The sequence below is a fragment of the Cervus elaphus genome, chromosome 20 (assembly GCF_910594005.1).
Source record: "Cervus elaphus chromosome 20, mCerEla1.1, whole genome shotgun sequence".
Lineage (NCBI taxonomy): Eukaryota > Metazoa > Chordata > Mammalia > Artiodactyla > Cervidae > Cervus > Cervus elaphus.
The window spans coordinates 35,475,484-35,500,412 of record NC_057834.1 but is presented as its reverse complement, the minus strand read 5'-3'; the positions used below and the strand labels follow the sequence as shown (position 1 = coordinate 35,500,412).

Here is a 24,929-nt window from a genome sequence, read left to right as displayed (position 1 = left end):
AGGAAAGCCAGGGTCCTGAGCAGTGGGTGGTTTGGCTGCCAGGTGGCTGTTTATCTCACAGTCTCTCTTGCTGTCTCTGAGTTTTCTTTCCCCCACGTATATGAGGTAGGGGAGGGATAGGTCCCCAGGACAGAAAAAGGCCCTGGGGCTTCTTCTTTCAAAGCAGTGATTTTCTGACAAGCCCCCTCAGAACACTTCATTTGGTGGTCCAGTGGTTAAGAAATCTGCCTCCCATCTCAGGGGACACAGGTTCAATCCCTGCTCCAGGAACTAAGATCCCACATGCCAAGGGGCAACTAAGCCCCAGTGCAGCAACCAGAGGCCAAAAGCAACAAGTCTCAACTAGAGAAAGCCTGTGTGTGGAAATGAAGACTCAGTGCAGTGCCCCCCGCCCCCCCAAAAAAAGAAACTTCATTTTGATGACTCCAGCACCTGGGTAAACAAGCCTGGAACCAGTTGTGAAGAGGCAGGTTATTAGCTGGCTGTGTGCAGTGCTTTTAAGAAGAGAATGCATATCCGGGGATATTAGATAGAAACCAGACTGTAGACCATACAGCCCAAGGTCTCCAGGAATAGGAAAAACATGGTAGATTTTGACATACTGATTGAGAATCCTGCGGTCACGCTTACTTGCTGTATACCTTGGGTAAGCTACTTCACCTGTCTCTGCCTCAACCATCTTACATAGAAGAGGGGATGCTGACACCTTCCTGGTCATGTGAGGATTGAAAATTGTGCCAGTGGAGCTTCTAATTGGACATGGCTGCAGATGTTCAAGTGGGACTAGGTTCACAGAAGAAACAGATATTTGAACAAACATTCTCTGAGTTTCTGCCATGTGGCAGGACCTGGAGCAGACCTTGAGGAAGGAACTAAGATGTGTGGGCCAGGGACTCCCCATTTGAGTTGGAAACAAGACATGTCTGGGTGCAAGTTTATCATAGCGAACAGGTGACCTCAAGGAGCAGAGAATGCAGAGTCCGTGGTGTTGGGAGGAGAGAACCAAACGGTGCATCTTGCACTGGGCATCTCAGGGAAAGTGTTGCATCTGTGTTGGGTCTAATAAAGGAACAGTTTTGACTGGAGATTTATAGAAAAACACGACACATGGAGGGGAACGCATGGGCAAATACATGGAGGGATGAACACCTAGGAGCTATTTGGGGAAACTCAGTGAAGACTGGGGACCACATGGTGAATGTGAATAAAGCTGTGCTGTGCTGGGCTGAGTCCTGTTCAACTCTTTGTGACCCGATGGACTGTAGCCCGCCAGGCTTCTCTGTCCATGGGATTCTCCAGGCAAGAATCCTGGTGTGGGTTGCCATGCCCTCCTCCAAGGGTTCTTCCCCACCCAGGGCCATACATGGAGCCCAAAGATAGGCAAAGGCCAAGGAGGCTTGGCATGTCTTAAGTGTCCACAGTTCATCAGTAAATGGGGAACTGCGGCAGATTATTGAATGCATGGTTTTGGAGAGAACTCCCGACTCCTCAGTACCGCCAAAGCAGGGGCCTGGCCCAGCCATCTTGTTTCAAGAGAAGAGCAGGACTTTGGCCACCATCGAACAGGAGGACGAGGGAGGGCAGGCAGGCAGAGAGAGGTACTAGTGAGTTACACCGTTATAAATACACTTTAGGGCCGTGTGACTTGCCCATAAATCGCCGCACTGTGCTCAGGTGATGTCACTCGACGCTCGGCTGTATTTATAGCTTTGTTCACTGCTCCCTGGTTTTCTTTTTTTTTTTTTTTCACGCACACACTCACTCTGAACAAGAGAAGATAAACTAACATGCCATTTTTGCTCTTCTTCTGGTGCCTTGCATGGATGATTTCCTGGAACTTGCTAAATGCCTACTTGGTGGGGAAGTTCCTCCTGGAGTCTAACTGCTAGCCCTCTGGCTCTACTTTGTTACATGGAAACTAGCCTTCTCCCTACTCCCAGAAATCCTTTCCAGAACTCAAAATAGGGAACATATCTCTGTCTCAGTCTATGGTGACAGCAGTGAACAGTACTGGCAGGCTCTACCTGCTCAGGGCTTAGGATCCAACAGGGGAGACGGACGCTGAATACCTAATTACAAGTGTGGTTAATGCTGCCAGTGAAAACGGAGGGTGCTTGAGGGCAATAATGGGTGATCTCTCCTGTTTGCAGGAATTAGAGAGGCTTCCATGGAGAAGTGACATTCAGTGTGAGGTCTGAGAGGTGAGCAGGACTCAGTCTAGGGAATGAGGTAGGGCAGAGGACGCGTGAAGGCCCCGATGATGACCCATATGTGGCCAGTTCCAAAAACTCGGAGAAGCCTGTCAGTGTAAGGGGTAAGAGGGAGAGTCAGAAGCAGTGAGGCTGGGAGGCAAGGCAGAGCCATCCCAGGCAGGATCTGGTAGCTGATGGGAAGATTCTGGGTCTGATCCATGGGGCTGTAGAGTCGCCAGTGAGTTTTAAGTGGGAGAATTAGGTGATCCAGTTTAAGCCTGAGTAAGACCACCGGGGCTGCAGACATACAGAACTGCAGAGAACAGAACTGAACAGACACCGAGGCTGTTGCTGGTGGCCCAGGCAGGAGAGGACCGAGGCAGTAATGGCGGAGGTGGAAGGAACTGGATGTAACTTATAGCGGCTGATAGGAATTGGAGACTGATTGGGGATAGACGGGGAGAAAGAAGAAACAGTCAAGTGCAGCAGGTGTTTGGTTTAAACAACAGGATGGAAGCTGGTGCCCGTCCTTTTTCTTATTTAATCACATCATTGAGGGATGATTAACATACAAAAAGCTGCATACATTTAATGTATACAACATGTTGAGTTTGCAAATAAATATACATCCAGGAAACCATCACTGTATCTGTACCATAAACATATCCATCACCTCCAAAATTTCCTTCTGCCTCTTAAAAAAAAAAAAAGTTAATTAATTAATTTGACTGTGCCAGGTCTTAGCTGTGGTACGAGGATCTTGGATCTTCATAGCAACATTCAGGATCTTTAGTCATGGCATGTGAACCCTTATTTGTGGTTGCAGGATCTAGTTCCCTGACCATGGTTTGAACCTAGGCTGCCTGCATTGGGAGTGCAGAGTCTTAGCCACTGGACCACCAGGGAAGTTCCCTTCTGCCTCTTTTTATGTATTATTATTATTTTGAGATAAGAACCCTTAACATAAGATTTACTCTCCTAGCAAATGCTTGAGTACAATATAGCATTGTTAACTCCAGGCACTAAGCTGCACAGTGGCTCTCTAGGATCACCTCCTCTTATATAATTGAAACCTTGTACCTTTTGACTAATGCCTCTCCTTTCCCCATCCTCATCCCCTGACAAACAGCATCCTGCTCTCAGGTGGTACCCCTTGAAGGACCACTAACGGAGGAGCCAGGTTTCCGTTGTTTTGTCCTTTTTCATCGATGGCAAACTTTTCATCGGGATTTGCTTTTCCCTAGACCGTGGGGCTTCCCAGGTGGGTCAGTGGCAAAGAATCTGCCTGCAATCAGGAGACACAGATTTGATCCCTAGATCAGGAACATCCCCTGGAGGTGGAAATAGCAACCCATTCCAATATTCTTGCCTGCAAAATCCCATGGACAGAGGAGCCTTGCAGGCTACAGTGCAAAGGATCACAAAAGAGTCGGCCGCGATTTAGCAACTCAACAGCAACAACAAAAGACCTATTCCCGGAGCCTGGACTCAGGCTCTGTGTTGAGAGGACTTGGGGATGGGGCTGGAGGAAGCTGGAGGCTCAGGGATGAGGCTGTTGGAGGAGGGCCACTGCCGTGCCTGCCAGAGGAGGACTAGATGCCAGGGCCTTATTGCTGGCTGTGTCTGGGAAGCTGGAAGAGAGGCACTGGAGGGACATTAAATCAACATTCTCCATCTGTCCATTTAGGAAATACCACCGAAACCAGCAGCCAGACCCTGCCTGGCAGTCACTGCTAGGCCTGTTCATTGGCACAGAAGCTGGGAAGCTAGTGGGATCAGGGAGGAATACTTTGGCCTGCAGCATGGCTGTCTCACATAGGAAGGCCCACTGTGTTGTATGTCAGGAGTTAGGAGATGGGTCTCTGACCCTGGATCTCAGGAGGAATAGAAGCAGTTCTCAAACAGGGAGCATTTCTAGAACAACTTTGTAGATATCCCGATGGAACCTCTCAGCAGGCATCTCTAGGGAACAGCCTTTGCCTCCTTAGTATAAACAAACATTTAACTGTAACGGAGGGCTGTCAGAGCTACAGGACATGAGGCCCAGAGAGGGGAACTATCTTATTTAAGGCCCTATTTCAGACTTTGCAGATCCTAACTCTCAACTCTAGGAAGCTTTACTTGACATCTCCAAGCTAAGTGCATCATTCATGCTTTGCACTCCTAAGGAGATAGGCGTGTTTCTGTCTCTGCACCTCCCAACTCCGTTTGTAGTTATCTGTCGGTCTTTCCCACTAGACTGTGGCTTCAACAAGGCGCATTTTATTCATCTTTGTGTCCTAAGTGTTTAGCCTCGTACCTGGGCACAGAGTGAGCTTTTATTTATTTATTTATTTATTTTTTTCAGAGTGAGCTTTTAATACATGTTTGCGAGATGAAGAGATGGATGAATGGGTGAACAAACAAATTACCAATTAATTAATCTTAACCCAAACCCTTTGCAGGCCTCTATTGGGGTTATTAGGGCTGGAGTGACATATTTTTTTTTTTAGTGTTTTAAAAATTTTATTAGTTAAGATTAAATTGTTTAGCACTATTGATTTTCCCTTTAAGCACACCTTTGGCTATATCCTGTATGTTTTTTTTTTTTTCTTTTTTTGGCTGTGTTTGGTCTTTGTGGCTTTGCTCGGGCTTTCTCTAGTTGCAGCAAGTGGGGGTTACTCTTCACTGCGGTGAGCGGGCTTGTCACTGCGGTGGTCTCTCTTGTTATGGAGCACAGGTTCCAGGGCACTTGGGCTTCAGTAGTTGTGGCACCCAGGCTCACTAGTTTCAGCTCTTGGGTTCTGTACCTCAGGCTCAGTAGTTGTGGGGCTTGGGCTTAGTTACTCCAAGGCACGTGGAATCTTCCCTGAGCAGGGCTGTCCCCTACATTACCAGATGGATTCTTACCCACTGCGCTGCCAGGGAAGTCCAACTTTGTTTTTTTTTTAATTGAAGTATAGTTGATACACAGTGTTGTGTTAATTTCTGCTACACAGCAAAGTGATTCAGTTATACATATATATATACATACACACACTCTTTCATGTTCTTTTCCATTCTGGTTTATTATAGGGTATTGGATATAGTTCCCTGTGCTACACAGTAGGATCTTGTTGTTAATCCATTCTATGTATAATAGTTTGTGTCAGCTAATCTCCAACTCCTAATTCTTCCTTCCTGGAGTGACATAGTTAAGGGTTGTGCTTTGACGCCTCTTATAATAAGGGTAGGGCTTCCCTTGTGGCCCAGTTGGTAAAGACTCTGCCTGCAATGCTGGAGACTTGGGTTCAATTCCCGGGTTGGGAAGATCCCCTGGAGAAGGGAACAGCTACCCACTCCAGTATTCTGGCCTGAAGAATTCCATGGACTGTATAGTCCCTTGGGTCGCAGAGTCGGACATGACTGAGTGACTTTCACACACACATAATAAGGGATGGGGCTTCCCTGGTGGCTCAGATGGTAAAGAATCTGCCTACAATGCGGGAGACCTGGGTTAGATTCCTGCAGGCTACAGTCCATGGGGTCACAAAGAGTCGGACACGACTGAGTGATTAAGCACATAATGAGGGTTATGTAAGCCTAATTGTATATTTCCACTTGTGTGAACCTTATTCAACTTCACTCTTAAACCTCCTATGTTGTCCAGTGACCTTACTGTAACTTCTGACCATAATCTTAGCTACCAGCTTGATCTCATGTCTAGCTTGAATGTAAGCATAAACCACAATTCTCACAGCCAGTCCTGATACTAAATAGATCTAATGATGGGAAGTTTTAGGTCTTCAAAGAAGCACCAAGGAATGCTAAAAATCAGGAGACTGTGAACTTGGGAATAGGATCCAAGGGAACTAAAAGCAAGGGCCAAAGGTAGATGAGAGAGACGCTTCCTTTCTCCTTCATAACTCCCCCTTCTGCTTAGTTGAGTCTCTGATTTTCAGATACCTACAGGAGACCAGCGCTACGGAGCTATGACCAGAGCTGTTTGGACTTATGGGTTGACTTTGCTGATAAAAGCACTTGGAATGGGTCTGGAGTGCAGGGATGGGGAGCCGAAGTTAACAAGATATGCAAGTGAATCCTGGCCTAAGAGGCAAGAGGCCTGGGTTCTGATCCCAGTCTTATCTTACTCTACTATAATTTGCTTTGTCATTTCACCATTTCAAGGGAGAAGGGGCCTCATGTTTTTTGAGGCTTCATAGAGTTCTGGAGCTTGACATGTGAGTCATTAGTTGACATTTCTCTCCATTTTTTCCTAATTAAATCTATTCCCCATTCTCCCCTCCTCAATACCCACGCCCCCACCCACTCCCCGCCTCTGTGCCCCTGCCCAGGGCCCCTGAGCCCTAGCTCTCTCCTCTTTCTCTGAGCTGATCTCCTCAAACGGGCTGCTCATTTGAAGCAGGAATCTTCCAATCCCTGTGAGCTGAGGCAATGAAATCCTCATTAAACCTAATAAGAGATAACTGGTCCATTTAGCACAAATTGTCTCCCCATGTTGGAGCTGGGATGTGATGCAGTGAGAAAGAGGGGGCTGAAATGGGTGGGAAGGAGCGGATCACAGTTGCTCACAGGCAAGGCTGGTGCGTGGTAAACACACCCTGGGAGCCTGTCTTTGCCAAGGTCATTCTTTCTACATCCCTGCCTCAGAGCAGCTTCAGCCTATCCAAATCTCTCCTCAAATATTTTGGACACTCCTCCTCAGTAGACGGTCCCTTCTGAAGTCTAGTCTTTAGCCCTCTGCTTCCATAGCAGCAGTGTCCCCTCAGACAACCTCTGACACCCATGCCTCATCCAAGGAGCCCGATTCCTTGGCGCACCCTCCCCCAAGGGACCACTAAGGGTTGGTCAGAACACTTCAGCTGCTGTTGCTCTTCCTCATGCCCCACCGGCCCCCTCCCTCATCCCTCACAGTGCAGATCTGAATCTCTCCTCATCACCATTAAGCCTGTTCTGTCTCTGCTCCAGTTTTCATACATCTCAAAGCAAGGTAACTGCAGCTGTGAAATTAAAAGACGCTTGCTCCTTGGAAGAAAAGCTATGACCAACCTAGACAGTATATTAAAAAGCAGAGACATTACTTTGCCGACAAAGGTCCATCTAGTCAAAGCTATGGTTTCTCCAGTGATCATGGATGGATGTGAGAGTTGGACCATAAAGAAAACTGAGCACCGAAAAATTGATGCTTTTGAACTGTGGTGTTGGAGGAGACTCTTGAGAGTCCCTTGGACTTCAAGGAGATCAAACCAGTCAATCCTAAAGGAAATCAGTCCTGAATATTCATTGGAAGGCCTGATGCTGAAACTGAAGCTCTAATACTTTGGCTATCTGATGCAAAGAGCCAACTCATTGGAAAAGACCCTGATGCTGAGAAAGATTGAAGGCAGGAGAAGGGGACGACAGAACATGAGATGATTGGATGGCATCATTGACTTGATGGACATGAGTTTGAGAAAGCTCTGGGAGATGGTGATGGACAGGGAAGCCTGGTGTGCTGCAGTCCCTGGGGTCGCAGAGTTGGACATGACTGAGTGACTGAAAAAGGCTGGGCATCTTAAGGAAAAGGAGAACAAGAGGAAACAGACTGGTATAGCAGCAGGAAAACCCAAGGCCTGATATCTGGAAGAACTTACACTATTATCTGGGTTCTAAGACACAGAACTGGAGCAGGATTGAAAGCAAGCCCCTTTGCTGGGGGTACTTTGGAAGAAGGGATGTTCTCTCACTGCTCTGGGCTGCAGTCACTATAGCAGCGGGAGAGACATGGTGACCTCCAGCAGCTCCTTACTCTTGGGGACTCAGGGTTTCCTTTTTGGTCAGGGTTATTTTCCAGGCTGAAAATCAGGATCTTGGCCTTTCCCTTTTGAGTTTCTGGTAAGCAGCAGGAACACAATCCTCCACCCCCTCTAGGGGGAAAGAGGACAATTTATAGAATTGTTCTGCTGTTCTTAGCCCTCATTGAGACAAAGAATTCATTTCCGTCTCTCAGGGTGGCTTCTGCTGCTGATGGTCGTAATTTGCCTTCCTCTCACTCCCTGACCTCTTGATCTCTTTACTTTTGTGCTCAAAAAATTATTACTATTTCTCCTAACTCCATATACAACCTCTGGCTGCTTCTCTCCTTTTTTTCAGGGTGAAGTAGCATCCTTAGGGATTACTTCCTCTACCTCCACGCCTGCACACTTCTCTGTGGGCAGGGCCCTGTGCATGGGGATGAAGACTAATCCAGCAGGAGGAAGACTGGAAGGGCCCCTGCTTTGGGGACCTCTCAAACTGAAATTAATCACAGCTAGCATTTACTTCTCACTTGGTGCTCTGCACTGTTGTAAGAGCTATGTGGATATTGACCCATTTAATCCTCCCAACCACTCCATAAAGCAAGTACTATTATTGTCTCTGCTTTCAGATGAAGAAATCAAGGATTAGAAAGGGGAGGTAAATAAGCTACCCAAGGTCACACGAAAAGTAAGGGGCAGAACCTGGATTAGGATCGCTTTGGGTGGTTTCTATGCTTATGTGTCTTGCTTTCAAATATTCTGCTGCATCTCTGCTGTGGAGAGGGGTTCCCAGCTTCTTCCTTGCCCTCGGAGAGCTCCAGACTGAGAGGACATGCTTAGGTCTTGCCCCAAAGGCCCCAAGTTTGATGGGGAGGCAGATATCCTGACCTGGGGAGGTTATGTCTAGTCTGATGGAAAAGACACAGGCTTTGCTTCCAGGACCATCCATCAGATACTGGAGACTCAGCCCCACGATGTCCCCAGTTTGATGAAAGTTAGGTGATTAAATTCCAGTAGACTCAGTTAATCCAATTAGAATTGTGAACATTACCGTGAGAGAGATTAGAATGGAGGAAAGTTGGGACAGCTTGACTGGGGTCCTCCCTCCAAGGAGGGGAGGAAGAAGCAGGATTAGCAGGAAGCAGAGGGGCTGGAGGAGAGAAGAGGGCACAGCGCCCTGAGTGTGCGGCCTGGCTGAGGGCAATGCCTGGAAAGCAGGGGCTTGCTTCCTGGTTCTCAACCCTGGTGCCCATCAGAATTACCTGGGGAGGTTAAATCCTGATGCTTGGGGCTTCACTACACAACAATTAATCTTTGGGAGTGAGGCCAAAGCACTGGTGGTTTTTAAAGGCCCCTCAGGAGATTCTAATACACAGCTGCTGTTGAGGACCCCTGGCTGGAGATGGGGTCTTAAACTCTGGCATCTGGAATGTCGACTGGCTTTTGTAGAGGGGAGTCTGGAGAATTGTGTTTGCTGTGAACAGAGCTGGTAAGAATCAGAGATTAAAGGGAGCAGGCGGGGTGGGAAGTTAAGGGACCAGGAGAGGGGAATGAGATTACTCCTTTGGCTGTTAAGGATCTAGAGAAATTTGGCTTCTCTGTTACTAGGGTTTCAAGGTGAGATAAAAGGCCAAGGGAAAGGTAAGCTCTGATAACCCAGTCCCTCCTCACATTGAGAATCACCATCAAACCTGAATAGCAGAAGGTAGACAGGAAGCATTCACTAAGCTAAGAATATTCTCTTCCTTGGCTCTGGACTTTTTCTTTGAAAATTTTCCTAAATCGCATCACCATGGGCCTCCTTTCTGTGCAGAATAAAAAGGAGAAAAGGCTGTCTCACCGATATTCCAAGAACATCCCTTCCTCAGGGCCCTTCTGTTATACTTGCTGTTTCCACCTACCTGCTACAGTCTCCCCTCAGATGCGGGCCTGAAAACCTAAATCTCTCAGTTCCTTCAGGTATCTGCTTAAATGTTACTTCAGCAGAGCAGCTTCCCCTGACTCTGGTAAGAGTAGCAATTTCTGCTTTCCTTCCACTCCCTATTCATTGTACCCTGCTTTATTTGTCTCTCATAGCCTTTACTACAACCTTGTGTTTTCTATTATTTTTCTACTGCCTCTTCCTGCTCTCCAGTATAGAATACTCTGAGGGAGGGATTTTGTAAAAAAAAAAAAAAAAAAATTTTTTGTTTGTTTTTTCATTGCTATAGCTCCAGGGCCTAGAATTGTGACTGGAACATAAGCAAACATTGAAGAATGCAAGATGCAAGAATATCTGCAAAATGCAAGATTAATGATGAGTAAATTAAAAGCCCTTATGTGTCTGCATGCTGATGTGTGGCTGTTTGTATGTATTTGTGATTATATTCCTATTTTTCTGGGTTAGGTACGCTCCTTATTTTTAAGCTGTGTGTTTGACCATACACCTGTGTTTTAGAACATATGAAGGACCCTCTGGTCTGTGCATAGTATGCTTCTGGATGTGAGTTTATTTCTGTGTCCTCTTATGTGGATGTGTCCGGACCATTCAGCCTGGTGTCAGTATGTGTGGAAGAAAGTCATCATAACTGCCTCAAACCAGCAGAGGGCACCAGAGAGCTATGAACCTTGGCTCCGGGGGCTGAAATCCAGAATCTTGGCGGGTAATGAGGGACCCAGGAGACTTAAGATCTGGGAGGAAAGAAGTGGAGACCTCTCTAGACCAATTTTGTAAAGTTGTGCAATTCCTGTGCGATTTCTGTTATGTATCCTCAACTCATTGCCTAGGACCCAGAGGTTCAGGCACCCCGGGTCCTGTGAGCAGAAGCATCTAGTTATGGGTTGGGAGAGAGGCTAGTTGTTAAGCTGGTCTCTTTAAGAAAAAGGAGACCCCTACTGAAAGCCTTCATCAATCTCACCGGGAATTCCTTCTTCCCAGCACCCAGATCCCTCAACCCCAAAGGATTTCAAACTCTGCTTGGTGATCCATCCTCCTGTGGCTGCCCTCCTCTTAGCTATTTGAAGCCCTCCAGTTGAGTACTTCTTTCCGGATGGGAAGATAAGATGAACAAAGGAAGGAGTCATTTACGCCTGTCCTCCACCAGCTGAGGACTCCAACACAGCCTGGCCCCACTGTGTGCTGGGTGAGGCCCCCTGGCGGGGGCCTCAGGCCAATCCAGGAAGCAGCTGGAATTCTCCAGCTTTGCCTTTAGGAGGTGGGAAGAGGAGTGATTCCTTCCCCACCTCCAGCATTCATTAGTCAATTGAGAATTCCCAATTTGAGAATCCAGAGGTTAGATTTTGGGTGTGGAATTAACAAGAGGAAAAAAAAAAAAGGATTTTAAGCTTTTTGATTCCATGAACCACCGCCTGCCCACCCCCTCCTCTCCTAAACATGCTTACACACACCCAAACACACACAAACACTCACACACCCTTCCCCACCACAGTCATCCCCTGGGCTAAAAGCTGGTCCTCAGCCCATGCCCCGCCTCCCCAGTCCACTGCCTAGTTCGGTAGCCCGGGACCAGGGCTGTGTATATAGATGGGAGGGAGGTGCGGGTGGGCAGGGGTCCCGCCGTCTCCGCCCCAGCGCCCGCGACTCTCCCGTTGTTACCCCTTGGCCCTCCACCGCCTTCTCTCTTGGCGCTCCGTCCATCTCAGTTGCAGCGAGGGGTGTGAGTGTGTGTGTGCGCGCGCACTGGGGGGGCACGGGGAGGGCTGTGGAGGGAGGGCCGTCGGAGGGAGAGCAGACGTCAGGAGGAGGGAGGAGGGAGAGAGGGAAGGAAGACAAGGGGGGAGAAAGGGAGAGCGGAGAGCCAAGGAGACCCGGAGAGATAAAGCTCGAGGCGAGAAATAATAAAAGGGCGAGGGGGAAGGAGAGGGGGGCGAGAGAGGAGAGAGAGAGAGACGGGACCGCGAGGAAGGAGAGATAAAAGAAGCGGAGGGAAGGGAAGTGAGTTTGTGCGCGCGAGTGAGTGTGCGTGTGAGTGTGCAGGGGCGGGCGCGGGCGGGCGGGGGGCGGGCTCCCGGGCTCCCCTCCTCCCCAGCCCGCTCCTCTCGCTCCCTCGCCAACTCCGGGCCCGAGCCGCGGGCGGGCGCACGGCGGAAGGACAGCATGCTGAGCCTCCTCGTCTGGATCCTCACTCTCTCCGATACTTTCTCCCAAGGTAAGCTCCCCCACCCCCCGCTCCGCCCGCGCCAGCCCTTGCTGCCCCCACCCGACCCCCGGGGCGGGAGTGTGCGCCCCCACCCGGGGCGCTCCGAGGGGCTCGGCCGCCCGCGGCCGGTCCCCGGGGGTCGGGACGCCACGAGGTGGGGGCTGGGTCCCCGCGCGGAGTACCGGGGGCTGGCGAGGAGGAGTTTTCCGTTGATTTGCCCAAGTTGTTTCCTCTGGCTGCGCGGGAGAACCGAGAATCGGGGCCGCGAGGGCTGGGGGTCGGAGTGGAAAAGGGATCCGACCGCTCAAAGTCTCTTCCGGAGCCTTTGGCAGCTCTACTCACCTCCACCCTCCGAGACCCGGAGTCCGGACGCCTGGGTCCCGGCGGGGGGAAGGCTGGGGAGAGGGTGGGATCTCAGATTCGGGGGGCGGAGGTGCGCGGAAAGCGGGGGACCCAGGCTCCCGAAGATGTCGGGAGGGAATCCCGGCCCTCCTTCAGCCCAGCCCCTCGCGGGGCTGAGTCCGAGCCGCGGCTCCAGACTGCCTGGGGCTGCCCCCTCCAGAGGAAGGGAGGGGTGCCTCGGGGCCTCTGGTGGGGATTTGAACCCTTGCCCGCGGAGGCTCCCGGTCGGGAGTGGAGTTCCAAAGGCAGCTTCGGGCCCGCTGGGTATGGAAGTGGCCACTTGCGGGGGCGGCGGGAGTGGGGGGCGGCTAACACCCTCTTGGGTCAGAAAAGTACCGATGTTGGGGCTTTATTTGGGACCGGCGGGGAAGAGCCTGGGAGATGGAGGAGAGGTTGATAGATGAAGGAGAGGTTGAAAGAGATGAGGATGTTAGGGTATCCTAAGGCTGGGCTGGGGGGCGGCAGGGTAACTGAAGAAACCGAGGGCCCAGAGTTCAGCCCCTACTGGGGTCTGTTTGAGTGGATTCTTGTCTCTTGGATCTGACTCTAAGGAAGATTTAATCCTGCTGACCTAGCCGCGCCCCCCCCCGCCCCCACTCTACCCCCACCCCCAAGATGGAGCTGCCACACAGAAATTGACATACAAACACCAAAAAACCAGCCCTAGACACTGAGACAGACTATTCACCTACTGAGACAGACATACCCGCGAGCATTCCCCACACGGAGACAGACACATATACACAAAGACGCTGGCACATCCGAGGAAGACAGATTCCTCCCCCATATCGGTACACGCGGGCATATTCACGCCCCCAAACGCACCACAACTCACAGGCACAGTCCATGCATGCAGTCGGGCATTTACAAGGACACAACACATAGCCACACACAGAGACCCTTCTGTGAATACCAACCCTCCAGCAAACAAAGAAACTTGAACAGACATTCCTATAGGCAGATACCTATGGAGATGTACAGACGACGAAATGGAGGAGGGGGTCTCCTCTTGGGTGGTGTCGGGAGGGTGGGTCTGGGACGAGGAAAGTTACTCTGCGGAGAGCACCCTCAGGCGGGGCCCTACTCTCGGCTCCCTTCCTGGCCTGGTGGGTGTGTGTTTAGGGGAGGGATGTTGTATTGGACCCCTCCCCTCTCCTCCTGGCTGGGCCCTCCGGGGCCCTGAAGGCCAAGCCTGGCTGAGTTGGTGGGGGCAGGTCTCCAATCCTGTCCCCTAAGGCTCCCACCCCCCTCCATCACACACAGGCATACTTAGCATTTGGGTAGGGCCCACGTTCATAGTGTGAGTGGGGTGGAAGTGGTGCTGGGGGAAAGGAGGCCTGGTCCTGGGGTTGGCAGGCCAAGCCAGCCACTTGGCAGAAAGTTGGGAGGATGACTTAAGTTCTGACTTTGTTCAGCCAGGCTGCTAGAGGAGGGGGAGGGGAGGAGGGCCCACGGTGGTGGGGGAGGGGTCAGCTGGGTCAGTGCTGGTATGTGTTGGGGGCAAGCGTCTGTGTGCCCCTTTCCTGCAGCCTTAATGTGTCAGCAACATGGATACGAACAAGCTTCAAGGAACAAAAGCTGCAGTTCGCAAACAGGAGAGGCATGTGGACTGAAGCAGGGCAGAATGGTCCAAGAGAGGAGTGCTGTGTGCCTTTCTGTTTTGGGGAGGGAGGGGTCAGGGGTTAGCTGAGATTCCATCGCCCATCCTCCTGCAGGGGTGAAAGCAAGACCTGATGAAAGTGTACAGAAGTATTTGGGGGTGGGAGGGGGGATACCAAAGGGAGCAAAAGGGAGAGGTTAGAGCAGAGGGGAGAGGAAGTCACTCCAGAGTGTTCCTGGGAGGCTGAGCAGGGACTGGAGAGGAGGCAAGGTTGGAAGGAGTGGGGACCTGGGGAGACTGGGATGCTCTCTGGACGGGGCGAGAGACGAGGGGGGCAGGGGCGGTGGCAGGACCTCCCTCCTCAGCCTCCATCCTTAGGAAGGAGGAGTTGTAGGCAGGGACTGGGGCAGTGAGAGAGGAACCTGAGGGGGGTCACCAGGCATCTGAGGGAGGGTGGTGGGCAAGTGCGGAGAAGGTGGGAGGAGAAGGCAGTTGAATTGAGGGGAGCGGAGAGGAGAGAGGAAGGGAACGTACAGCTTAGGCAGAGAAATAAAAATCGCGTTTTAAAGAATTTCAATGGGCTTCATCAATCTTCATTTTTCACTAAATAATTTTCTGTATCTTATCTAAATGAAAACCATTATCCTTCCCCCCGTTTCCATCATGCGCTGGCTCCTCAGACTGATTGCGCCGAAAATTGAAATATTTATTCATTTTCTGGGAGATTTTCTCGCTCCCCAGTCTCAGGGAGGAGAAATTGAAAAAGAAAGATTATAGCTAATCAGAGCAATGTGGGATGACAGGCCGGCTCGGGGCGGGAGCTGCCTCCAGGGGAGGGTGGAGGTGGGGGTAGGGGGAAAATGTGTCCCTCCAGCCCCTAGATGTCCCCTGGGCATCCCTGCCACCACTTGGCAGGGTGGCGAGGAATAAAGGGAAGAGGCCCCAGGGCCTCCTAAATTCCCAGTATTCAACTGCTTGAGTACAGCTACATCCTGATAGAGAGCCAGAGTCTGGAAAGAAGAGTAGCTGGGAATGGACTCCCTTCTCACCATGCCCCCCACACACACACACTTCAGATGGCCCACATTTCTAACCCAAAGCAGGATCTTGAGGATGGGGAAGAGCAGGGGGAGACATGGCAGAAATCAGGATACCTGGTCCCTCTCCTTGACCTTGATTGGACTTCTGCTCAGACCCAAGGAGAAGGGTGTAAACGCAGTTTTCAGGGCCTAGCATTACCTCCAGCTCTAGCTCTGGACCCCAGAAGATCCTGGATCAGGAAGAGGAGGAGAGGGTGTCTAGGCCTCCCACCTTCTGCTGGCTCCCATGGTTGGTTGTCTTCCTCTGCCCTTGGTTCTCTGGTGGGGTAGGGATGAAGCAGCCCAGCTTTGTCCCTGGCCCTCACCCCATCTTGAGCTGAGAACCAAGTGCTCTGATGGAAGCTCCTGTGTAGCTTTATGTTCTTGGGGACTAAGTCTTCATTTCTCTTTTATCCTTTCACTTTCTGACACAGTGCTAAGCGTGAGATAAGTGCCCTTAAATATCTGATCAATTGATTGACTCGATGAGAGTGCTATGATGTTGGAAGGAGGCAGTATTAAATGGTGCTTAAATCACAGACTCCTGTCCAGCTCCCTGGCTAAACCCTTCCCCCAGGCCACTGGATAGTTGTGTCAGCTTGAACAAGCTGTGTGTTTTCTCTGTGAATCAGTTTGCTTGTCTGTACAGTCAGGATAGAAATAGCATTTCATAGGGTGGCAATGGCATGTTAATCCATATAAGGTGCATGGAACAGTGTCTGGAAAGACATGCCCTGTAAGTGCTTCTGTTAGGACTTTGTGGCTGGACATGGACAGCCCAGTTCTTTGCTTCCTTTCCAGCTCCTCCTTCTCTTTTTGTTTTCTCGGCTCCAGCCACCCAGATTCCTGGTCCTGGACTCCAGCACCTCTGTCTTGTATCTCTCGTGGAGAGAACTGGGTTGTGGAGGACCCAGAAGGGGAAGCTAACCAGCCTTGGTTGGAGACCTCAGGAAGGGTTTGGGGAAGAAGAGGGCCAAGTGGAAGAGGTTGGCATTCTAGTGAGAAGGAGCCAAAGCTCTTATGAGAAAGGAGGAACACTAGCCCCGAAGTGGCAGCGTTTCAGAGTCTGGAAATCATATGGATCATTTATGGAGCCCTTGTGCTAACTACTTTATTTGCATCATCTAATTTAATCTGTACAGCAGCCTCCTGAGATTGGCTCTGTAATTATCCCCATTTCATGGCTGAGAAATCGAGGTTTAGACAAGTTGGGCATCTTGATGGTATTAATGGCTGGGGAACCAGCTCCTCTCAAATACTGCCCCCACCTTCCTTTGACTGGGATCCCGCATGCCAACAGGGACAGATGCTGGGCCAGGACAGGGTCCTTCCTGACCTAGAGCTGAAGAACTAAGAGGAAAAAGGAGCAAGCGCTCATAAATGGAAATTCATTCAAAATCCTAAAACCATCCTTTATTCTGAGATTCTGTCCTACATTTTTGGGTGTTGAACAGGATTTTCTTTGGTAATATAACAGTGCCCATAAACGACTTTTGATTTTTTGTTTGTTTGTTTATATTTTGTATTTATTTGACTGCTGCAAGTTCTTGGTTGCAACAAGTAGGATCTAGTTCCCTGATCTGGGGTTGAACTTGGGTCTCTTTCATTGGGAGCAGGAAGTCTTAGTCACTGGACCTCCAGGGAAGTCTGTACAAAGCGCTTTACTTAGCAAATGAAAAGGTTTGCAACTTTGTGTTGGTTTCTAAAATTACACAGCCTTTACAGGTCCATGAGCTGCAAACTTGGAAACTGCCCCTGTAACGTGCAAGACTGACTTATGGAGAGTCATGCAAGGGGTGGGGTGCTGAGTGCAGGCCTGGGGAGAAAACCAAGACACTCAGCCCAGTCCCTGGCGGACACAGAGGCCGGGGTCTGGTGGTCTCATCTGCTTTGGGAGGCCCTGCCTGCCCTAGGGTAGGGAAAAGTGACTGTAGGAGGTGGTCTCCCAACCAAAGCATCAAAATGACTTCTTGTCAAATCCCTACTCTATGCTCTTCACACTCACTTGTAACAACACTTGTGAAGGAAATGTTACCCCCATTTTAAGGATAAGGAAACCAAAGCCAATTTTAATTAACTTGCTCAGGGCCATCCCTGGAGTATGAGATCCCAGATTCAAACTCTTTGTTTTACTACAAAGCCCATGGTCCCCTGGGCACCCTCCACGGCAGAGGCACCTGTGCAGTGGCCTCCCTTCGGTTGAGTGGCTCTGGAGGGGAACAGAGGGTGTCTTCCTGCTCTCCTTCCCCACAGTGACAGACAGGCTCCTCCTGCTGCCTGGCTAAGCCTGCTCCCCCAGGGCCCAGCCGAGACATCTAGCCCACCTGCATCTTGCTGTCTTGCTTGGATGACCATCTGTTTTATTTAGTGGGGATGGGAACTCCTTGTCTGTTAGGAGCAGGAGGTTTGTAACACCACAGATCTCTTCTTCCCACCTGTAGAGTCTTTTTAACTTTGTATTGTTTAGTCACTAAGTTGCATCAGACACTTTTGTGACTCCATGGACTGTAAGCTGCCAGGCTCCTCTGTCCATGGGGCTTCCCAAGCAAGAATACTGGAGTCGTTAGCCATTTCCTTCTCCAGGGGATCTTCCCCACCCAGGGTTCAAAGCTGCATCTACTGCATTGGCACGCAGATTTTTTTTTTTTTTTTTTTTAACCACTGAGCCACCAGGGAAGTCCTGTATTTATATAGTGTGTTCCAATTTTAGCAACTTTTTCACATGTACAATCTCATTTGGTAGATATATTACCACTGTCCTATGATATAGGCAGTGTGGTTATTATTTCCTCCATTTAATACATAATAAAGCCGTCTTAGAGAGTTGAAATGACTTGCTAAGCAGAGGTTGGGATGGGGGCAAATGCCTCCATCATCCCAATTTTTGGGATGGTTTCCAACCAAGGATAGGGACATTCCTATCCATGCGTCCAGAGCTGGAAAGGCTGTGACCCTTCCCCACCTACCAGCTCCTGCCTGATTTCTTCTCAAGGCCTCCAGGCCACTTTACTTGGCCCTGTCCTGGAAGATGCTTTGACCTGGAAAGGGCTGGGATTGGGGGTGGGGGAGCAGCAGGCAGTGGTCAGCAGGAAAGAAGAAAGAGGCTGCCATGTCCTCAATTCTGAAATGTTATGTCAAAGAGAGGCTGTCTCAGGAGTCAGGAAAGAAAATGAGTCCATTCTAAGTGAGAGAGAAGGTGGTTCTCTTTTGCAGAGAGCCCGCTTTGTGTTTTGCATGCATTAGTAACTCATTTAATACCAACAGTAAGGACTTGCCAGGTGGTCTAGTGGTTAAGACCCTGTGCTCCCAATACAGGGGGCATGAGTTCAATCCCTGATCGGGGAACTGGGATCCCACGTGCCTCTCGGTGCAGCCAAAAATAAAAATAAATTTTAAAAAATTTCTTTTAAGTATTAGGAGTTATCCTGTTAGGAGTTATCCCCATTTTGTGAGTGGACAAAGAAAAACAAAGAAAGACGCTAAGCAGATTGGCCAACATGATATATTTAAGTAGTGACAGAGCCAGGACGGGATCCCAAGCAGGGAAGTTGGAGTGGGAGGCAGGAATGGTTCCAGAGGGAAGCCCCTGAAGATGGATGGGCACACCCACCCGTTCCACATTGCTGCCGCATGCAAGTCTCACTGTGCAGTGTGTGTGTCCACATGCACACGTGTAGATTCCCTCATGATCTCCTGCGCACTTGCACATGTAGCCACTTCTCACCCGCGTGCACCTAGGAACAGATATCTCTCCCTTTCCCCTGGCCCATCCATTCGCCAGAGAATACTGCCATGTTTCTGTGTACCATTCCCCTGCCAGCTATGGCAGCCATCCTTTGAAGAGTCTTTGAAGACACCAGTTTTTGTCTTGTCTTGCTCTGAAGATGCACACACTCCAAGGTTAGGAAAGTTAGAACCCTCAGCTTCCCCATTGTGTGATTCTGGTCCCTCTCCATCCTGCAGCCCCAGTTCTGACACCTTCCCTCCCACTGATTCACAGACAGTGCAACCTGACCGAGTTCTTTGAGCTCCCGGGATGAAAGCTGACTTTCTTTTTTGCTGAAGATTGCATTTTTCTTTTCCATCCTGCTCTCCCCCACCCTGCATCAACTCTCTCCAAGCTCCCAATTTCTCCCCCTCCACATTTAATTTCTCCAGCAACTTTTATTAACCTCTGTAGTCTCAGGGAGCTGAAGCCTCATTCCTCTCTGCCCTCCTTGAGTCCATTTAACAAAATTGGGATCATATTGAAATAAATGGGCCTTGTAGCCAGCCAGCTTCCTCAGGATTAAGGGTCTTAAATCCAGGGTGGAACTCTGTTGTACTCCCCAGCAAATTCCATTAGTTTCCCGGGAGATGCTGCTGCTGCTTCATTCCTCCAGCGGCCTGACTCTGGGAAGGTGATGGAAGAATCTCCCAGAGGGCCATGGGGACTGGGTTGGAGGCAGCAAGGGACAGCAGGTATCTGAGTGCTCTGAGCTGGCAGGCCTGTGCCTGTAGCTTGTCCCACTCCAGGCCAGATCAGGAGTCATACATCCCTCTTCCCAACTGGCCATGTGATGCTTTTCTTCTCTGCCTCTTCTTTTCCTTCTGAAGCAGTTTGAAGAGTCCATCCTCACTGTGTGGGAAGAGAGTCCGGACCTGGTTCCTTTATCCCACAGAGATGTGTTGTGTGCTTAGACTATGTTCCAGGCACCAGTGTTGCAAAAAGAATAAAGTACTACCTTTGCCTTTAAGGGTCTCACTTTGTGATTTAGATGCAAATTACTTAGCTTCTGTAGGTGTCAGTTTACTCTTCCATAAAATGGGGAGAATTGGTTTTTTTCCAAGTCAGCAAATGTATATTACTGTATATGAAACATACATTATGTAGGTATTATGGAGAATTAAAAAAAAAAAAACCCACAATATCATATGGTCCCTTCCCTTTAAGAAACTAAGATGTGCCTATATATGCAAAGATTCCAGGTAATGCTAGGCTGGGTGTATTTGGCGCCAGTGTGCAGTCAGAGCTGGGGAGCTTGCTGTGGGCTGAAGAGGCCAGGAAAGGCTCCATGGAGGAAGCGGGTCTAAGGATGGACAGGATGTGAATGTGGCAGGAAGAGGGAGAGCATTACCAGACCGGCTGAACTTCCCGAGTCAAGGTGTGGCTGCCGGAATGCGCAAGGTCCATGGAGGCTGGTGGCGGCTGAGGACTTGGGTTAGGGAGAAATAATGGAACAGTAGTCTGGGACTTGACCCAAAAAAGCCTGGAAATGCCAGGCCTGAGACCCTCCTGTAAGAAGGAAGAGACAGGGGTTTCTGCTTTTAAAGCAAAGGAAGTGTTAAAAACTTTGTGATCCCTACTTCATTCTTCACCAAACCCTCCCCTCCTCTTAGACTCCTCATCTGTTGGAGCCACTGTAGAGGTTTGTGTGCGTGTGAGCTCAGTCGCTCAGCCGTGTCCAACTCTTTGTGACCCCAGGGACTGTAGCCCGCCAGGCTCCTCTGTCCGTGGGATTCTCCAGGCAAGGATACTAGAGTGAGTTGCCATGCCCTCCTCCAGGGGTTCTTCCCGATCCAGGGATCAAACACCCATCTCTTGCGTCTCCTGCATGGGCAGGCGGATTTTTTACCACTAGTGCCACATGGGAAGCTCACTGTTGAGGTTTACAGCCCTTTAAGTTGGGGAAAAAAAAATGAAATGAAATGGGCAGATGGTCGGGGTTTGACTGGGTAGAAGTGAGCAGAAAAACTTAAGAGAAAATCAGTTTGCCTTGGGAAGTCTCAGATCTGTGACCAGAGTTGGGGAGGCTTGAAATGATGAGATGTTTTTTTCTCTTCGAATCCTCAGGTCTAATAAGATAAAGATGCCCGCAGGCAGAGTTCAGTGGTGAACCCTGCAGCTTGGTGGATACCTAGGTTCTTTGTCCCATGTTCTCTGGGAACCTGGGCTGGGTCTGCACTGCCCAGACTCTAGGGGAACCACCTGGTTTCATCAGAGCGCCAATCTGGATTTATTTAGTCCCTGCAGGGTCAATCCTGGGCCATTTCCTCTGGTCAGTGGCCAGAGATGTGTGTGCATTTAGGGGCTGAGCCTAGGAGATTCTTCAAACCTCTTCAAGGAAGCTGGCTCTGGCTTTTCAGATGGAAGCCTTTGAAGAAGATTCCCACCAGGGGAGTGAGCCACAGGGGTGAGGGCCAGTGTCCCACTAAGCTGGTGTGTTTTTAATGGCTGGGCTGGGCTGGGCCTGCATGGAGGCACCAGAGATCCAAAGGTAAGTGAGATTTGGTCCTTGTCCTTGAGCCACTCAAGGCGGGTGTGGGAGATGGATGTATAAACACATATTGACAATACTATAAGATAAACGCTGGAAGAGAGGTATGTGAAAAATGCTGAAGTCTAGCTATCGGAGAGAGCGGGGAGTGGAAGAGGCCGCCTGGCAGGGGGAGGGCACGGCCACAGATGTGAGGCCGGGGCTGCGGCTGGAGCCTCTGGAATGCAGCGCTGTTGAAGGTATCCCGGCTCCGGACAATCCCTGATTGTGCCCCCTGCTCCGGATGGAAGGAGCTGAGGAATCCGAAGGAGTGAGCGAGGTCCCTCCCAAGGATTATGATTTCCAGGAACAAAGGCAGTTTATATAAAGCGTGCTTTCCCCAGATCTCCCAACCTCTTGGGTCCAGCTCCCTCTTCCCTATCCCTACTCCCCCCACCCTACTGAGCTGATTTCTAAATTAACTTTGTCCTTGTTTGAGTTTTTTTTTTTCCCTTCCCCCCCTCCTTCCTGAATTCTCCCAGGAACAGCCTGGGGCCCTGCTCGGTCCATTACCCAGCATTGTCAAGCCATGAGGTGCTTTTAACTGCTTCTTCCCATTCGATTCACTTAACTGGGAGGTTATTAAAAGGAAAGAAGCTGAGATGGGCCGATGGGGGCAGAGAGAGAGAGACTAGGGAGCGGGAGCAGGCAGACGGGTAAGGTGAAGCCCCAGAGAGAAGTTGGGGTTTTCTTCATTGTGATAACCTAGTGGACTCCTGGGTTTTAATCCCAGACCCTGAGCAATTGACCGCAAACCCTGTGTGCTGGTCTGTGCCCCAGCCCGTACCTCCTTGGAAACCTATCAGCTTGACCTCACTGTGGGGATGGTTCGAGGGGACTCCCAGAAGCCCCTGAAGCCCGCTCCATCTTTGTCCATCACCTCTCCCACGCACATAATCCTGCTGCCAGCGCTGACAGCTCTCCAGCCTCCATCCCCAGTCGGCTACTGCCTGGATGATGTTTAATTCTACACTGATGTGCCTATCACCCTGCACACACCTGGGACTTCTTCCCTCACCAGGCCGTCGGTGAAGTGAGAATACAAATTCATTTTAATGTCAGTTTGAGCCAAATATAATTAGAAGGGAAAATCTGACTTGGGGAAAAAAAAAATTAACGCATTGCAAAGCAAGTTGAAATGACTTCCGGATTATCTGCACTGTTGCTGCTCTCCATTTGTGCAGACAATTGAGAGAGGAGCCCGTACGGCCCGTATCTCAGGGATTTGGTTTGTGCATGTTGCCTTTGGTTTCATACCAGGGTCGTGTCCTAAGACTGGGCTCTTTCAACACACCCTTGGAATTGGATAACTCCTCAAGTGCCCTGGGACCTCCTGACCAGAGGGCCTATGGGAAAGCCAGAGAGGCTGCCACCCGTGTGAGCAGGACCAGGTCATTTCACTGGAGCCTCAGTTTTCTCATCTATAAAATGGAGACAGTAAGACCTACCTTAGCAGGTCGGTGAGGACTGAATGAAGGAATCTATGTGAAGAAGCAGTGTTTGGAGCACAGTTAGTTTTCAGTAAATCATATTGCATACTGCCTGCTTTTTTATAGCTCATAGTCCAAAGCAGATCAGTAGGATGAGTGAAGAACAAATAATGGTGCAAATACAGATAAGTCTATGTGAACCATGCCAGTGATGCTGGTAACCCCTGAATTTATGGTCTCTGGAGTGCCGTGCGGTGGGAGCTTTGAGATGGCAGCAAATAGAAGGCACCCTGCTTTAGAATCAGGTTTGATCCTGGCTCTGAAGATTCAGTGGGCTCTTCATCTTTGTGGGCCTTCGCTTCCTCATCTGTTAAATGGAGTGATAGCAACCATTTACCTCTACTTTAAGCCCTGGGAAAGCACTCCTTGGGCAATGCACAGTAAGCAGGACCAGAAGGTTTAGGTTTAAATCCCTATCTCTCCACAAGGTTTCAACTCAGTATGTTAGAACAGTGATTCTCAGACTTGAACATGCTTGTGAAGCACCTGGGGAATCTGGTTAAAAAGTGCAGATTCTGGTTCAGAAGATCTGGGGTCAGGCGGGGTTTCTGAGTTGGCACCAGGCTCCCAGGTGATGCCAATGCTGCTGGCCCTTGGGCCACACTCTGAAGTGTTAGAGGATGTGTTTCCTGTAGGGAAATAGAGCTTCAGCGTTCTAATGGGAAGCAAGAAAAGATAGAATTCATTTACCTGAATTCACTTTTCAGCCGGCTTGGTTGTATAACGGAGCCTGGATGGGTCATTGATTCAGGACCATCGATATGTTTGTTTTAGAGAAGCAGGTTGTGCGACAGGAGAGGGGGCAGTGTGTGCCGGAGTGCCCATCTTCGGCCCCAAGCCTAACCTGCCCAGCCTTATTCCCACCACCTCCCACGCTCCCAGCCACCTCTATTCCACCCCACCAAGTGTTCACTCATGCCAACAGCTGCCAGCTGCAAAGTTGAAAAGCAACTAGTCAGTTGTTGGTGTTGGTGGAGACATGCCTCCATGCCCGAGCCAGTCAGTCATCTGTCAGCCTTCTCCCTTCTTTTTTTAAATGAAAAGAGTGACTCCTCATAACCCAGCTCTCATTTGGTGGGGTTTTAGGGGGGAACATTTTGACTGAGTGGCTAGCCAGGGCCTGGGCCTTGTTGGCTTTGGCTTGAAAGTTTGATCATGAGCAAAGTGAGACCTGGGAAGGAAGGTGGATCACAGACCTACTTGGGGTCGTGGTTTTCAGGGAGGGAAGGAGGACCACCCCTGGGCAGGTCATTTTCCCACACTCATGTAGCCCTAATGGTTGTTCAGGCAACGTGATGAGCTAACTCTCTCTCTGCCTCCCTTCGTGATCTGGGTGCAGAGCCTCAGGTTGTCGAGGAAGGTCCACAGGCCAGAGAAGAGAGCCTCTGCCCTCAGAGTTTTCTGATAAAATGGGAAAAGTTTGCTCCGTATATCTAGGGAATCCTGTCCACTAGGGGAAAGAAGAACCCCCAGAAAACTGACTACACTTTCAGCCATCTCCAAGTGCAGACTACACACATCCATCCTGAGGAGTTTCAGAATAAACAAAGGAGGAGGTGGGGTCAGTCAGACCGGGCTTCCTAGAACGTAGATCCTAGGGTCAGGAGTGAAGGTGGAGAGGTGATTCTGGAAGAATCTGAACATCTTTGGACACTCAAGATCTCTCTCTTTAGGCAGGACTAACTTGAATCAACCTGGATGCATCAGCGTTTGTCCTTTTTCTGAAGAGAAAGGAATTTCGTTTGCTCTCTCTTCACCTTCGTATCAATTAATCCCTGGCAAGCAGGAAGTTCTTCTTTGTGTCTAACCCCAAACCTTCCTGCTCTTCCATGGAAAAAAAAAAAGAAAAAGAAAAAAACTGTCTTATTTGAGACTATAACTGAGTAAGAGTCCAGTATTCTTTATGTCTGGAAAAATAACATTTCCCCTAAAAGGTTCATTTCTCTCTCAGTGCAAGGCAGAGTTCCTGGGATAG

The 24,929-nt window shown here is 49.9% G+C and overlaps 1 protein-coding gene across 3 annotated transcripts in view; it reads left to right on the top strand.

The window, feature by feature from the left end:
- Window positions 1-11,725: 11,725 nt before the first annotated feature.
- KIRREL1 (kirre like nephrin family adhesion molecule 1) overlaps window positions 11,726-24,929 on the top strand; it is a 100,824-nt gene continuing 87,620 nt past the window's right edge. The window contains exon 1 of one of the 3 annotated variants that reach the window (XM_043878869.1): window positions 11,726-12,096. In XM_043878869.1, coding sequence (XP_043734804.1) covers window positions 12,045-12,096 — 52 coding nt within the window. In that variant the 5' untranslated portion in view covers window positions 11,726-12,044. The remainder of the gene's footprint in view (window positions 12,097-24,929) is intronic. The other 2 variants (XM_043878866.1, XM_043878868.1) reach the window with 2 other exon arrangements.